The 15,918-nt window shown below is 40.9% G+C and overlaps 1 protein-coding gene across 4 annotated transcripts; it reads right to left on the minus strand.

The window, feature by feature from the left end:
• Positions 1-1,557: 1,557 nt before the first annotated feature.
• ALKBH1 (alkB homolog 1, histone H2A dioxygenase) lies at positions 1,558-15,887 on the minus strand. Of its 4 annotated transcripts, none has more exons than XM_088057314.1 (6): positions 15,756-15,887; positions 12,911-13,019; positions 8,531-8,693; positions 4,890-4,980; positions 3,630-3,820; positions 1,558-3,104 (listed from the first exon to the last, which is right to left on the minus strand). In XM_088057314.1, the coding sequence occupies exons 1-6, from the start codon at positions 15,885-15,887 to the stop codon at positions 2,684-2,686; spliced, it is 1,107 nt and encodes a 368-aa protein (XP_087913440.1). In that variant the 3' UTR covers positions 1,558-2,683. The 4 variants fall into 4 exon arrangements, with proteins under 4 accessions (XP_087913440.1, XP_005520455.2, XP_087913441.1 ...); XM_005520398.3 differs by having other exon boundaries at positions 3,630-3,823; XM_088057315.1 differs by having other exon boundaries at positions 3,630-3,823; positions 8,531-8,652; positions 15,756-15,879.
• Positions 15,888-15,918: the final 31 nt, after the last annotated feature.

Here is a 15,918-nt window from a genome sequence, read left to right on the forward strand (position 1 = left end):
CATAAATTTTCTTGCAGAATTGGTCCAGATGTCCTCTTCTTTCCCTCTTTTCCCTCAGAGGAATTACAAACTACAGAGATTATCTCAGCATGCACCTATATGAACACAAGCAATTATCTGTGGTACCTATAGATACAAAAATTTGATCAGTGCTATGAAAAACTCCTTTCACATCATAACAAGCCCAAGCAAATGTCAGACGCTGAAAGCTGTGTAGAGTAGGTCAGTGTTTCCTGAGTGTATTACTGGATGCAGCCCTAATTCCCTGCCTTCTTCCCAGGACTTACTGTCTCTTTGAAATTATATTCTGGAAGCAATTTGCAGAGCCTGCAGAAGTCCTGTGGCTTGCTCACTTGTACTCCACTCTGCTCTGGTCACAGAACCAATGATCCTGCTAGGTTGGCAGTTCAGGAAATTCTCTCTTCTTGTTTTTCTTGGTACATGGATTTGTTTTTTTTTTCTGGGTCATTTCCTGTATGTCCATTTCTGGGTCATGGACTTTTCATTTTCTGGGTGTCTGATACAGAATTAGATCAAGGCTGTCTTACAATGGCATCAGATAAAAAGCTTGACTGCAAGTAACTCAGCAAATTCTCAACTCAGTCACAATTAAACATGGACTGGATACTTCTCATGACCAATTGCTATCAGTAGTTTGCAGCCATTTACTACAATTTTTAACTGCAGAGGGTAAAGTATGGTTTCTTGTCTTTGTATCACAGGAACAACTGAATCCTGGAATAAATGACTGTTTGTCATATATATTTATAGGGAACAAAAGACGTGAAAACCATGGACTTCCAATTCAGCCTGTGACATAAAGAAACCAGCTCCTGTTCAATGCTTTCTAGTTCATGACTCTGTTTTGTCTCATCATCAGAGATTAGTAAGTTGGACAATCTTTGCTTCTTTCTCCAGAATGAAGAACAGTTAGCCTGCCTTCTCAGTCTGGAAAACAGAGATTTCTCTCCATCCTTCTCCATCTTCAGGTGCCACTAAGGGAGCTTTGCTGTTTTCTGAGCTTGACTCAGCCAATTTTCTTTTCTGGTCATGCTGCAACCTCTCTGCATAATATATTCACTCTCCTAGGGCTCAGCTGTAAATATACCAGGCCTAGGCTACAGAAAGGACACACATCTAGCATAGAATAAGATATTAAAACTCATATCTAATTATTTTATACTTGAAGTTACTGGAACTCTTTGCAGTATTGTATAAAGAATTAATTGCATGCAAACACATTCACCCCCTATGAAATAAGCAGAGCAGACACTGTAGCCGCGAGGAAAAGCTGCCACATTTGTATTAAACTGAACTTTGATACTGCAGGCAACACCCCTCTGCAACTGCCCAACAAACCCTGAGCTGCCCCTAAGCAAAGCAGCTCTGCAGACATAGGCAGGGCTCTTCCCCAGGAGCAGATTGCAGAGGCAGTAGATCCAAAAGAAGCCTGGACGGAACTGCACAAGAGATACAGCAGCACTAACAATACACTGAAACAACTAATAGGGAGAAAAAGGAAAGAAGAAAATAGCCAGCCCAAAACTGATAGAGATCTTTAATTTAAAAACCAAGTAAGTTTATTCATTGGGAAAGTGCAACAAAATACCCCAGGGATAGTGCATTCCACTCCAACAATTAAAATTGCATTAAAAGGTAGATAGGAAGGTCTGAATCTTAAAAAGAACTAGAACAAAAGCTAGTGCTTTTCTTTGTTTCAACATATTTATCTCTGGGTGACAGAGATAGTCATGATTAATTTTTTAGGTACTTAATTTACAGCTTCATTGCTTTTATTTGCAAGTTATCCTGTTCCTTACAGATACTAGCTTGGGACTGGAGAACCGTAACACACAGGCACTTAGAAGAGGGCAGTTCTGAAAGAATGGCAATGTTTGGCTCAGTCACATACTTACTGCTGGGAGGAGACCCAGTTGGGAGCTACTAGATATTCTAAGTAGATATCACTCACAACTGTTTCTCTCTATAATCTAAGATGTTCAGTACCATTCAAAAAAGCAGATTCTTCTGCAGCTGAGGGGATGCAAGAAGGCAAAAGGAGAGTACAGGACTACAGCAAGCTTACAGCAGATGTTGCTTGAGGGAGCTGCCAGTTTCTGACCACTGAAAGCATTTTTGCTGTAGAAGTAATTACCTTGAAAATGTTGCAGGTAGGTCTCACACGCACAGCAGCCCATTGTCATTCACACTTGTTACTTTGCTTCAGCTGAGCTTCAGCTAAGCTTTACAAGCCAAACAGCATTCTCTGTTACATAGCAATTATGTATCTTTTACTAACACTCTCTGCCCAATAATGTCAAAATACCTTGTAAGCATCACTCCTAAAGCTTAAACAGAGCTTCACCAAAAGCTTAAACCATTTAAGCTTAACCAAGCTTAAAATTCTCTGACATACAGTTATTTTAAAGGAAACAGAGTATAGTAAACATTTGCAACAAAATGCCAATAGAGTTAATCTCCCGAGTTCTAGTCCGGAACTTATCCTTCTTTTCCTTTTAAATTCTTTTTCTCCTCTGATCTATTTATGACGGCAAGAAGGACTATGTTTATTCTCCACAAGTTTATTAACTGCAATACAGACAAGTGACTTCCAGTATTACACCAGTTCCTAATTCCATATGGAGATCGCCTGTCCAGTCCATTTCAATATGATCTCCTGGTCTCAGCTCCCTGTGTTTGGTTTATGTCTTTTGGCTTTACTGTTCTCATGATAACTCTCTTCAGAGGTTGCTTGGCCCTTTCCATTTGTCCCAGATTCCTCTGGAAATTTCTGACCCTCAGCCAGCACCTGTCGAATAGTCATGTTGATGCGGGAGGACTGCAGGTACTTGGCACACACCTGCCAATCCTCATCAGAGCTGTGCTCAATGACTGAGCCAACAGGAAGGTCTGAAGAAAGAGCTTGGTCGAGGCATGAAGGCAGAGCTGTCCCCTCAGGGTTGGGGAGGACCCGGGGGACAGCGTGGTACAACAGGCGACTGAAGCCAGACATCACCATGATATCTCCACTGTGCATGAACATTGCTGTCGGGGCCTCCTCCCGCTTCAGGCCCCCAAGCAAAAATATCGAGGATTGCCCAAAACTAGAGATGATGTAAGGATGGAGAGAGAAGAGAAAGCAAATTCAGGTAGAGAAAATTTTCTGTACAGTAAGAAAATATCAGCAGTTAAATTCCTTTAAAAATAAACACCCCAAGCAATCACAAAAACCAGAGGGACTCCTAAGAATAGCTTTTAGGTGAAAACATGGCAAACACACTAGGAGATCTGATTCAAGCACACTGCAAGCAATTGCCCTGCCAGGTTTGAAGCTCTGCTGAGATAGTTCTTTAGTACCCAAGCGACACTCTGCTGATTTAGAACAGAACTGTGCTCTCTGCAAAAGGACTCTTCACTCCAGGCACCACATCCATGCTATTCAAGCAGTCCTTAAAGAAAAACCTATGTCCCTGACCTACAGCCTTCTGCTATTCAAATCTTCTGAGAATGAAGATTATATACCCAATTAGCAAACTAGATCATACTGCCTTCCTATAACAATATGCTACCCTAGGAAAAAAAAACCACTTATCTTTCCATAACACTCAAGTGTGCTTTCCTTGACTTACCTGAATGATAACAGGGGCTGAGAATGGTCTAGTTCAGACTCATCCACATGAATTCCCAGTGAAGAGTCAAAATGATAGTAGTTCAAGATCCCTGCTTGGGCTTGGAAACCCTGAAAGCCACAGGCTGCAGCCACTTGTTCTGATAGGAATGCAAGGTCTGAGGGGAAAGGAGTGTGGTGATTTGCCGAGTACTTCTGGAAGGAGGAGAAAAAAATAAGAAAGCCACACCCAACACATCAGAGCAGCAAATACACTTGGAAACAAGCATTGAAAAAGAACTCAAAAGTCCGGCTGATAGTCATGAAGAAGGACATGACATTTACCTAGAAAGTAACTACAACACAGGCAGAACCACACCAAATTTACCTCCTACCATTAAATTCGTGGCCTAGGCTGAGGCTGCCAGAGATTCAATTAATTGTGAAGTTAATCATTATATCTAGATGCTAAACTTGAAATCAGGATCTTCTCAGTCACAATGTGAAACTGCCAATGAGAAAGACAGTTCTGTAGCTGATCAACAGAGCTCCAAAACAAGCATCTTTATTCCTTCATAAATAACAAGCAGGAATCAGTTGCAAACCTACTTTTTCTCTCTCTCATAAGTCATTCTGAGAAGACTGGAAGATAACCAGATAAACTTTTATTAAGGACATCCAATAACAGGTTGATCTGGTAAATAAAAGGCTGCAACCAGATTTGGTTATCTGCAAAATATAGCTAAGATGCATATTCACTCTGCCAGTGGTCATCAGCCTCCATCAACCTCAGTCTCATGAAAAAAATGTTTATTTTGATCAGGATCCTCAAAATAGCTGTTAGTTGATAAGAATGCATTATAGTGGTTCAGACTCATTTAAGTTCAAAAACACATGAGCTACAGTCTCTTTTTGCTCCTGCTCACTCCACCAAAAAAGAGCAGTTTCTCTGAAGTCACACTCATCTTAAGTAGTTAGCAACGTTTTTATAATCAGCCCTTTTCGTAGGTAAAAATGCCACTTACCCTGAAATAGTCACAGGTTTAGACCCGAGTGTATGCTATCATGTTAACTTTCAAATGAGAATGCAGCAATGGGCTTTTGCTGTTAAACCCTTCACAGTAAACCAACACAGATTAAAATGTTCTTAAAAGCATGCTTTGTTAGTGCCTTGCCTCAAGACTGTTTCGTAGGATCATAAACATTTTATTCCATGATGTCCTTCTCAGCCATTCTGAGTGCTTATGGCTAAGAAAAATGGAGAAGAATTTTATCTCAATACCTTAGTATCCCAGTTATAATGGTAACCAAGGGTCACCCAGCGCAGCTTCTCCAACAGGCTCCTAGGCTCCCATTTACTGGAACCTTTCCTTCTACAAAGACAAAATATAAAGAAATAGGATATGTATTAATTTCTGAGGGGTCTTCTGGTAGTGCAGCATACAGTAATGAAATTCACTCATCCATTTCACAGCATATTAAAACCAGTCAATGCTATTAAAACTGATCAATACTAAACTTTTATTTTCAGTGCTAATACTTTTTTTCTCCAAAGACCTTGAAAATTTAGTTCATGGAATATGTGCAAGCTATGGGGCCTACTGCCAAGCGCTGACAGTTGGAAAGCTTGTATTTTCAATATGGTACCTAAGAGATTATCGGATGGAAACACAATGAGCAGCATAGATTAAGAAATTAGAATTAAACATATCCTATTTGAGCACACAAAAAAGAAAGACCAGAATCTGAAGATCTGAAAGCTGCAAAAAGGAAATGGAAGGAAAAAATGTTCTAGGCACTTAATGGAAAATTACAAGAAAGGAAAATGAGTTGCCTGACAGTGAAGCATAGCATGCTGCCTAATATTGCAAAGGGTGGTTAGTTCTACTACTTGGTACTTTGGTAAATGTCCTTGGGACAGACTGACTTGCAGTAAAAAGCAAGACTTCTCTAGCTATAACCACAGCATCAAGAAGTCTAGACTGCAGCTGTCCCCTTATCCAGACTGCTATGCAGGGCAAAGAACTGTTCTTACATGACAACCCTGAAGTAAAGGCACTGAGTGGTCTGAAGCCACACACCAATTTACCATTCTTACTTGAAGGTGAAAAAACAAGAAGAGGATTCAGGGAGAGGCTTCTAGTACAGACTATGGAAAAGCCCTTGAAAAATTACAGAGAATAAGTAACTAAATCAGATAGAAATATGTTAATGACAAATACAAAAAGGAAGGTACACATCTATCTTCTAGTCTACTCATTTCAGCAATTTCAGTGTACTTTTCTCACGCCAAGTCACATGTTATGGTAAAAAAAGAAAAAGACAGAAAAGGGAAATATACTCAGAAGATAAACAGTAGTACCAGACGGCTGGCTCTCATTTATAGCCTCATTAGTTCAGCCTGACATGCTCTCTTTTGCAAAAAAAATTGATATTTGTGCTGCCATGGCCAAGTCTCAGCCAAACATCTGCAATTAATGTGCATTTCTACTTGGACACGCAGCTTGTTCCTGCCCTTCAACTATGCCTGCTGATAGATCCTAAGATAAACCAGGAACAGGAGTAAAAGACCAGTTTCTTTACCTTTAGTAATTTTTGTTAGCTCACTGATTAGTGAAAATAGTCTTTCCAATTTCCATCTGTCATGCAGTAACAGCAACTGCAATTACCATAAACACCAACACAGTAACTGTCAAATACATGCTGCTTGGAACAATTTGTGTAGCCCAGAAGCAGGTAACACAGCATTTAGAAAAGGGAGAGCCCACAGTTTGTTCATGTACATCTTTCAACTGACAAACAATGTTCATAATGAAACAATTTTATCATGTGCCTTTCAAAAGTGCCCTTCTTTCACTGCAGTGCTAGAGTGTTTGCACAACAGCAAGAGCCCAAATGTGTGTGGGAAGTCCTTATTCCCAGAACCTGGTATTTTGTGATTTCACATGCAATTGCTAAGAAGGGGAAAGTGTGAGTCATGTGTATCTGGAAACAATGAGGTCCCACAAGAAAGCACAGAAAAGGTCTGGTATAACTATGTTACAAAAAGACTGAACAGCATGGGAGCTTTGGTCTGAAGATTGCTTGTTTTTCTATTTCCTGGTAATGATTACATCTATAAAACCTCTCCAGCCTTTTTCTTTTATACAGGGATGGACATATCTATATACCTGTGTATCTCTATCTCCCTTGTGGGAATGCTCTATTCCCTTTTATTCTTTTAATTGTCCCCAGCACCAGAGAAAATACTCAGGCTCCACTTTGTGAGGAAAGCATAGCATATATTTCTAGGAACTGTACAGATTCACCCTGCCTTGTGATTCCAGCATTCTGAAAAGAGCAGATAAGCCATGACCCAAGCACATGCATGCATTATCCTGATGGCTTTAAAAAGCATTAAAGTTGTGACCCATCTTGGAAGTAGACCTCTTTTTAGTTAAGCACTGTTTCTCACCTCCCTGACAGGCTTTCACTCCAGATACTAGAGAGGCTGGCTAGTTTCATCTGCTGCCCCTAGGTATAAGCACAAATACAGCAGTTTGCTCACTTGAAGACTCAGGTAAGTACTTCAAAGAACTGCCAGGGTTGCTGCCAGCCATCACTCTCCCACTTTTTCAGTTGAAAAACTGTTTTCAACTGAACTGAATTCAGCTGCAAATTAACCTCTGTTCTGATCGTTATCTGCACACAGGAGGTCCTAATGGGAGAGGCCTGTCAAACTGGAATACTATCCCACTTTTTTCAGCCATTGGGCACAATCCTTTCACAGAACCATTTCTCATTCTTGATGGAACACAAAAATGGTGTCTACATTTCTGTAACTAATTCTGACTGAGCCTGGAAGATACAAGTGAGACTATAACTTAACTCATAGAGAGAACTTATACTAACTTCTTCTAAAACTGCAAACAGTTAGAAGTCACAATCTTACTTTTGCCATTCTGTATCTTGTAGATGTCATGACTTTTTTTGAATAAAACTGTCAGCATGTCAACCACACTAAGAGACCGAGGTGGAAGATGAGCATTGTAGGGAACTCTGGTGGCACCACCACACAAAACAATCATTATGAAAAATGAGCAGTGAAATCAATAAGGTAACGATAAATATCCAAATAGCTAAAAGATTGTGTATTGTAAACAGTCTGCCTTATATGTATTTTTACAGGTGACTTTATTAAAGTTGAAGCTTTAAAATACTTTTCCTTTTTTTAAACTTTCTACTTGACCTCAAAACGGGGACAAACTCTCCAATAAATTCCAAATCAGGTAGAGGAAAAGCAGCTACATCAGCCACAGAATTCTGAACCTGAAAGAATCTTTCAGATTAAACAGGATTGCCATTAAAATGGTACATTTAATACATTTAATTCAATGTCATGCTGAATTAAAAAGAACCACAAACAAAACCAAACCAAAAGAAATACTTCAGAAAATAAGAACACAGAAACTGGTAGATTTGAGAAGCTCAAGAAAGTACAGCTAACAGCATTTCAATTGCAGTGTATGGGGTCTAAGAGCTGACTAGGAAAAAGTGCTACCATTAGTGGGGAGTTTTGGAAAGGATCCATTTTGCCTAGGAAAACTGAGGCCTAGAGGGACTTCATGGCTCCACTTGTAGCTGAGCGTAGCAAGCTTCAAGCACCCCATCAGCCAGAGTCACTATTTAACATTCCCCAATGGCTTTAGAACAATATGCTACTAGAAAATCCCACCGAGAATGAAAGCGGACGATTAACAAGGATGCACATGAGGCCATGAAATATCCATCTTTAACTTGGCATGTCTGACACCATCTGTATTCTGCCAGTATGTAGATAATATTCTACAGCTTCCCTTCTTCCCTGCTCAATTTTCTTAGACCTTCTCAAAGATGATATCTGGCTCCATTAGTTTTGATCAAGAAAGGTGATAGTGAACTTACCTCAGCTGCTCCTTGCTCTGTCCCCACAGGTCAGTGGTCTTCTCAGGAGCCATGTGCAGATCCAGGTTGCAGACATTGGGTTTCTCAGGGTATAGCTTGAGACACTGCTTCACCCAGTGACGCTGGCAGCCCGGAAGGAAAGGATTTGGTATGAAAATGAACCCTGACCACAAAGGAAAAAAGAGAGGATGGAGACAAAATAGGATTAGGTATTTCCCTGCTTTTTCCCTGAATCTAGAGCAAAGGCTAGGAGTCAGAGGTACTGAAAAAAGCCCTTAGACATACAACTATTGACTCTGCATAAAAGCTGATTAAATCTTTTATAGTTAAGTTAAATGTTAATTGTTTTTTTCAGAAAAAACAAATGGTGGCACAAGGTAGAAGGCAGAGAGGGCAGCCAACACTGGTCCAAACAAAAATTACAATAAAGGACATATCTATGTAAGGCACATTGATTACAAGAGATAAGGGAATAAGAACATGGAAATCCAATTGCTTTGGAGTAAATTTTATTTTTAAAATTATTCAGCATGACTTTTCTCTTAAGCCCAGCAAAGTTAAAGTAATTCTGACTGAGTTTTTCTAAGCTTCAAACTAACTTTATCCCTGTCTCTGAACCCATACTTTCCTCCTATTGCCACTTCAGAAAGAAGTCCCTGGGCTGAGCAAGTGTCTAGTAATGTAAAGTGTCCTCCCACTTTGCTTCATGCTTATTTCCTGGTAAGTCTGGTTATATCCATATTTGCATTTTGATATGGTAACACTCAGAAAGGGGCACGAAAGTCAAATTATATGCCAAACCGCTTGTTGTTGACTGTGAATACTTTGCAGACACTGTTAATTAACAAAACAAAAAATAAGCATGCAGCTATTGTGCACATTCATTTAGCCAGGCACCTCAGGCAGGGTTCAAGCAGCAGCCCATATGAGAGACGCTACTGTACCTGCTCTGAGAATCAAGGCACTCTCTCAAAGACTGTCAATTCAGTAAGACTCACCAACACAAAATCCACATGTAAAGAGAGATAAGGGTACAAGAGGAACAAAGGAAAATGAGGTTTTAAGGTTTTGGTCTGTTGTGTCTTTTTGAACTCAGTCATATGAAGTTAACAGAGACAAAAATAGATGAAAAAAGAAGCAGCAAATCTGGGAGTCTCAGTAGGATACAAACTTGCCTTGTGGCCTTATGAAAGTAGTAATAAAACCACAAAAAGAGCTACCTGCCGGCATACCTCTCAGACTCAAGATTAAAGTAACTGGTTAGAAAAAAAGCCTTCAGTGTATTAATAACAAATGGTCATCCACTTCACTCTGTTCCCTGCACCTTCAGACTACGGCAGCCTTCTGATAGGTTTGGCTACAAGAAGTTTCTTTGCCAGAAACATTACATTTACTTGCTGTTGGCATCTGCATAGAACAGAATACTAATACTGCCCCTTCTGTCTACAGCTTTTGATGTGCGGTTCTTGAAGCACTTTACTACAATCATGAAATTACACTCTACTATGTATGTATTATCCCCAGGTATTAATAAAGGCATTGAAGCCTGGAGAGTTAGTTACAAGCAGAGATTAGAACAAGAATCCAGATTTTATGGCTTTTATATCACAAACTTAGAACATGTTCACGTCTCTCCAAACCTTTCCTTGACATAGGTTACTCTTAAGAAACTAGATTGGTCTAGATTTACAAAAGCACTAACAACTAAAAAGTGGGTTACTACTGTGCTTATTGTTTCAATAAAGGCAGAAACCAAATTTCTAACAGTTGCAGAGTTTTACTATAAAATTCTGTGTAAACACAGAACAAAGACTAATAGTGCTAGAAATCAATTTGGGCACAATAGGAAGAAGAAGAGTAAGAAATATATTTCTGTAGCAATCTTTCTGAACTGACTGAAGAACACCATAGACAAACTTTGAAGACAACATAATTGAACCTCTTGGCCTTGAAAGCTGTGGGGGGAAAGAACGAAATAATTTTTCTTTGTGAATGTGTATACTAAAGGAAACTGCCCTGAGGAAGCAGATGCAATTCTCTTACTGCAGCACTATCTTGCTATGTATTACAAATTAATTTTCACCTAATCAAAGTGGTCTCCAACCTCAGTCAAAGGATGGAAAAGACATGCAGATGTCTAACAGCAAGAAAAACCTCTCATGAAAAAAAAACAGGTGTCAGTTACAAAGACAGCATCACATGCTTCTCACAGAACTCAGGACACTGGAATAGAAATTCACCCAGATTCCTTAATCCTCTATTTCATTGCTTATTGTGGGGAAAAAAACCCAAATTACTTCCTTTTCATTTGCTCACAGAAAAACTAAATAAATTCTTGTTTCCCTTAGAAGGCTCCTGGGACAGCTGGTTACACATCTCCTACTGTCTGAGGATGTCCAGATAAAGGTAGCTGAAAACTGATAAAATAGTAATCTTTTCAAGTACACATATGGCTTGATTCTAAACAGGACAGATAATTTGTCAATGTATTCGCATTTCATTTTAGTAAAAGGTTTCCTTTGCCAAAGCAGAAGAGAAAAGCAGTTAAGTGGAACACCTGTGATTCCCTACACCCCCTATGTAATTACTAGGAAAGACGTTTAGACAGACAGAAAATGACAAGCTGACCAAGCAAGGGCAGCTATAATATGACAGGTAAGTGGAACAAAACATTTATAGAAGCAAGAAGAGGCAGAAGCCTTCCTCCTGAAGTTATTCAATTCCCTTTGTATTAAACATGCCAGATGGGTAGCGTGGCTGCTTCAGTTTCAGAAATGCTAGGCTGGCTTCAAAGCACCCACACAGAAACTGAGGTCCCAATAAACCAGAAGAAACATGAGAAAAAACATAATTAATCAAACAAATCCCTGAAATAAGGAGGATCTGGGGAACTACAAACTCATTAGCCTTACCAAAACCCAATAAAATTATGAAGCAAACTTTCATGGCATCCACTTCCAGACATACGGTGGTTAGGGTCAGACAGCATAGAAGGCAGATTTTGTCTAACCAGCCTTACTGCCTGCTACAGTGAGATCTCCAGACAGGGGGAAAACAGGAGATCATGTTTACATTGGCTTAAGAGAAGTTTCCCACTTGGTCTTCTACAGCACCATTGGAGTGAAACTGGGAACCATAATTTTTTTGGCCAAATTGAAAGGGTAAGCAAAAGGTGGCTGGATCACCAGGCTTAAAGAATAGTGATTTGATGATTCAAAGTCTAATTGTCTAAAATAAGCAGCTGTTATGAGCTGCATTCTTTGATCCTGGGGCAAAGACTGATAACAACATCTACATCAACATGGATGATGGAATGTTCACTCTCATTTCACCTACAGATTACACTAAATTGGGGCAGCAGTGGATATACTGGAGGCTACTGCTGCCCTGAAAACAACTTTGACAGCCGAAGAACTAAAGAGAACCTCAGAATTACAGTGGTAATTCTGCATCTGGGGCAGAATAACCCCATGAAACAGTATGGCCCAAGGGTCAAGAGCAGCTCCAAACCAAGGCCCGGCTGCCTTAAGCAGCCTGTGAGCAACAGTGAGGGCTAGTGACACATCTTGGTATTGGTGAGCACCACCTAAAAGCAGGAGAGAGGACGTGAGCCAGATTCTTCTCAGATGTGCACAGCAAGATTATGAGAGACAACAGTCACAAATAACAGCAAGACAAATTTTGATAAGATATAAGGTTTAGGAAAAAAACATGGCCAAACATCAGTACAGGTGCCCAGAGAGGATGTGTAATCTCTATCCTTGGAGATTTCCAGAATTTAGCCATACAAACCTCTCAGCATCCTGATCTAACTTGCAACTTCATCCTGCTTTAAGCAGGGTGCTGGCTGAGACCTCTGGAGGTGCCTTCCAACCTAATACCTCTCTGTGACTACACCAGGTAAACTGCAAATCTAAAACACATTTCCATTTTTGAAATAACCTGCTTAATGAAATCTGCATATTGAATAGGCCAAAAGGTTCTTATTCACTTACTGTAGTCCATGTCCTACACTGACAAGTAGATGCCACACCTCAACTGTGAAACTACTGTATTTCAGCCACATACCCAATGTGCATGATATATATCGAGGAAAAACAGATTCTACAGAAATGTAGTCTCTACCAAAGGCAACAGGAATCCATTCTCATGAGCTATCGTCTGGTTGATCTCACTGTGAAACAACTGTCTCTTCTCACCTTCATAAATATTGCTGTATCCCACCCTTTAGCTGATTTCTTCGTCCTCTTGCACTTATGATAACATTAAATTACTCTTAGGCAAACCAAAATAGCTTTTTCAGGCAGGACAAGAAAGGTAAGATTGAAACCTCAAAGCAATGAGGTTGTGTTTAATTTTCAGGAAATCAGAGGTACCTACCTGGATACCCACTGAGGCCATACGCTTTCCACTGGCTAACTGGCTGTAATCCTGCTCTGTAGGCATCTTGATCACTGACTGCAGAAATACTGAGCTGTGATCTGAACACCTGGCAAAAGAAAACAGATCTGGTTAAAAAAACACAAAAAGAAACACAAAATTCATCCAAAAACAGCATCTTAAAGGAAGAGTGCTACCACACTTGAAGGTAACTCTCGTGAAAATGCCAAATGTACCACAGAACTACTGTCTAAACAGCTGTGATCAGGACAGGGTGAACAGTGCCAGTACACATGCAACATAAGAATCAAAAGGTACTTTGATTCTTTGATTTGGTACTTACAGGTTTTACCTAGAGATGAGATGTGCCCTACTCATAAAAAAAACCCATACAATATATACCAATAAGACAAAACTCATAATGATTTGTCTGTTTTCACAATACAGCCTCATCATTATAAAACATTCTGGTAATTATCAACTTCCATTACAGAGCAATATATTCATAACACTTTATACTTTCAAAGAACATTCCAGATACAAGTTGCTCATGATCCTATAGGGTAGATGAATATTCTCATCTCTAATTTACAGAAGGATAAGCAGTACAGCAATGATGTAGCCAAAGCTGTTTGATATGAAGGACTATGGAAACTCTGTCAATTCTGAATGCCATCTGTTGCCAACAGCAGGATCAACAACAGCTCAAGGCTTGGCAAGATGAAATTGCTTGACATATTCTCTTAAGTTGAAATAGCACATGTATTAAGCTACCATTTGCGGAAAAATCCCCATTAAACTCATTCTACTGGGCTCCCACTCCCTTCTTCCCTTAGGACAGGGAACTGTCTTCAGGAGGACAAGGCAGAGGCAGGCTGGTTTTGTTCTGGCTTAGTTCCCCAGTCCAGCTCTCCATGCAGCAGTGGAAAAGTACAGGGTCATATAAGGAAAGAGATGACCAGGCACAGTAGGAATAAGCATGCAGAGACTGCACGACTTTGTCTATGACAACTTAAAATGTTTATCAAGGCCTTTGCACGCAGCCTATGTAGTGGTTCATGTGTAAATCAGTCTCTTTGCAGCTGACAGCTCTGGTTAACATTTTCTGAACAACAGGACTAAATTACATACATAGAATTTCTAAGAAATTCTGAACTACTGCCGGACAGCATCTTCTGGCAATATAGTCAGCTTTACGCATTTTTCAGCTCTTTGTCAAAAGCAGTTTTGTGAGTGCCAACCTTGAGCTTATTTCACATTCCTGTCCACCGAATGCCCCCAGGAATGCTCATCCTCTGACCAAAACTCTGCCACCCCACTGCCTGCTCAAAGTGCTTCCACACCAGCTATTGCCTGGGCTTCTGGAGAACAGGAGATGTTTCTGTGCTGCAGAATTACACGTGCTGAATCAGTTCAATAAGCCTGGTAACAGGGCAGATGGGGTACATCACACTTCACTGAAGAGCTCAACTGCTTGAAGCAGTTTTCTGAGAATAAAGAAGCAATATTATCTGCGCCAATCTGCCCAGCCTGTAGCTCTTAAAGAAAAAAGCCAGATGTTTTCAACCTGAGGGAAAGAAGAATAAAATATGTTTTCATTAGTAAGCTGTCACCTGATCTTAGAAGGTAACAGGCACAAAAAAAATTGTATTTTGAGAAGACATATCCTTGTGATGTTTTCAAATACTTTGAATTTCCCAGAAGAGCCATAATGTTGTAATGCTTTACCAAATACAGGAGTCCTCCAAGCTCAAGAAAGGCTGAAATGTTAACAATTTCCTTGGTTAATTCTAATGCCTCTAACAATTTCATATGGGTCAGATTTTGTGTTCCATTAGCAACAGCAAAATTATAGTCCAAAAAGATAGAAAAATAAATAGCTCAATAGAACACTAAAAAGAAAAGACTAAACACTGAAACTATGAAAAATTAGGCAGAGTTTCATTTGAACTATATTCCTCACTATTTTTTTTTGCATAAGCTTGTAAGGAGAAAATCCCTGGTTAACAACACTTTAGCAAATATGTGTCATCCTTTGGTGAGGCAACAAAACAGAAGACAAGTTTTAAGGATCAACTCTTCATCACTGAAGACATGGTGGCTACTACTATGATGGCTACTACTTTCAGCTGTGCTGATGCCTATATTCCCCAACCCACTGGAACAGCTGAACTCATCCTGATGACTAAGCCAGGCATTTATTATACAGGAGCGAGAAATAAGAAGAAACTTGACTAGAGGGAAGGCAGCACAGCAAGGGGAAGCTGATTCCAGCTCACCCATTTCAGGTTTAAGACAAAGGCCACCAGGCCCAGGAAACAGTTCCGAAAGTGAAACTTGGGGGGTTTTATGTCCATACATTCTGCTGCTTAAGTATCACATGGTTCTACTAGAGACTTTGAAGATCCCCGACTGCAGTGTAGGGAGCTAGTTAAACATTATGAAAGTATATATAAGCAAAAGGAGTAAACCTGTGACCAGGCATCGTGCTGGGCAGGGGGGGCCGCAGGGCACCCTGTGCCTTCGGGCAGCGTCCCACGGCTCAGGGGCACCCTGGGCGAGCCCGGCTTTGGGGCCCGCGGGCACAGGGGCCGCGGGCCCTTCCCAGCTGCCCCTCTCGGGTCACACCTTCACTTTTAAATTATCACAGGGACCCGCAAGAGGCTCAGCGCTCGAGTGCAGTGTCCTCTAGCCAGAAACAGGGCAGAACTAAGTATTCGGCACCAAAAACAGCAGGTGGAGAGAACAGGCTGCAGCGGCAACGCCACACTGAGACACCACGCAGAGGGCGGGAGCCCTCCGAGTCGCTCGCCGCGGGGCACGGGCGGAAGCAGCTCAGCATTACCTGGTCCCCCGGTGCGGAGAAGTCCACCACGCCCCGCAGGTCGGACGCGTCGCGCTTCCGATAGAAACGAAAGAGCCGACGGAACGCATCCTCCCCACCCTCACGGGTCAAGGCGGCCGCCGCCGCCGCCATTTCGGGCCGGCCAGGGCGGGGCCGCCTCTCT

Source organism: Pseudopodoces humilis, chromosome 7 (assembly GCF_049639895.1).
Source record: "Pseudopodoces humilis isolate 2021_Gansu_Grassland_sample_001 chromosome 7, ASM4963989v1, whole genome shotgun sequence".
Taxonomy (NCBI): domain Eukaryota; kingdom Metazoa; phylum Chordata; class Aves; order Passeriformes; family Paridae; genus Pseudopodoces; species Pseudopodoces humilis.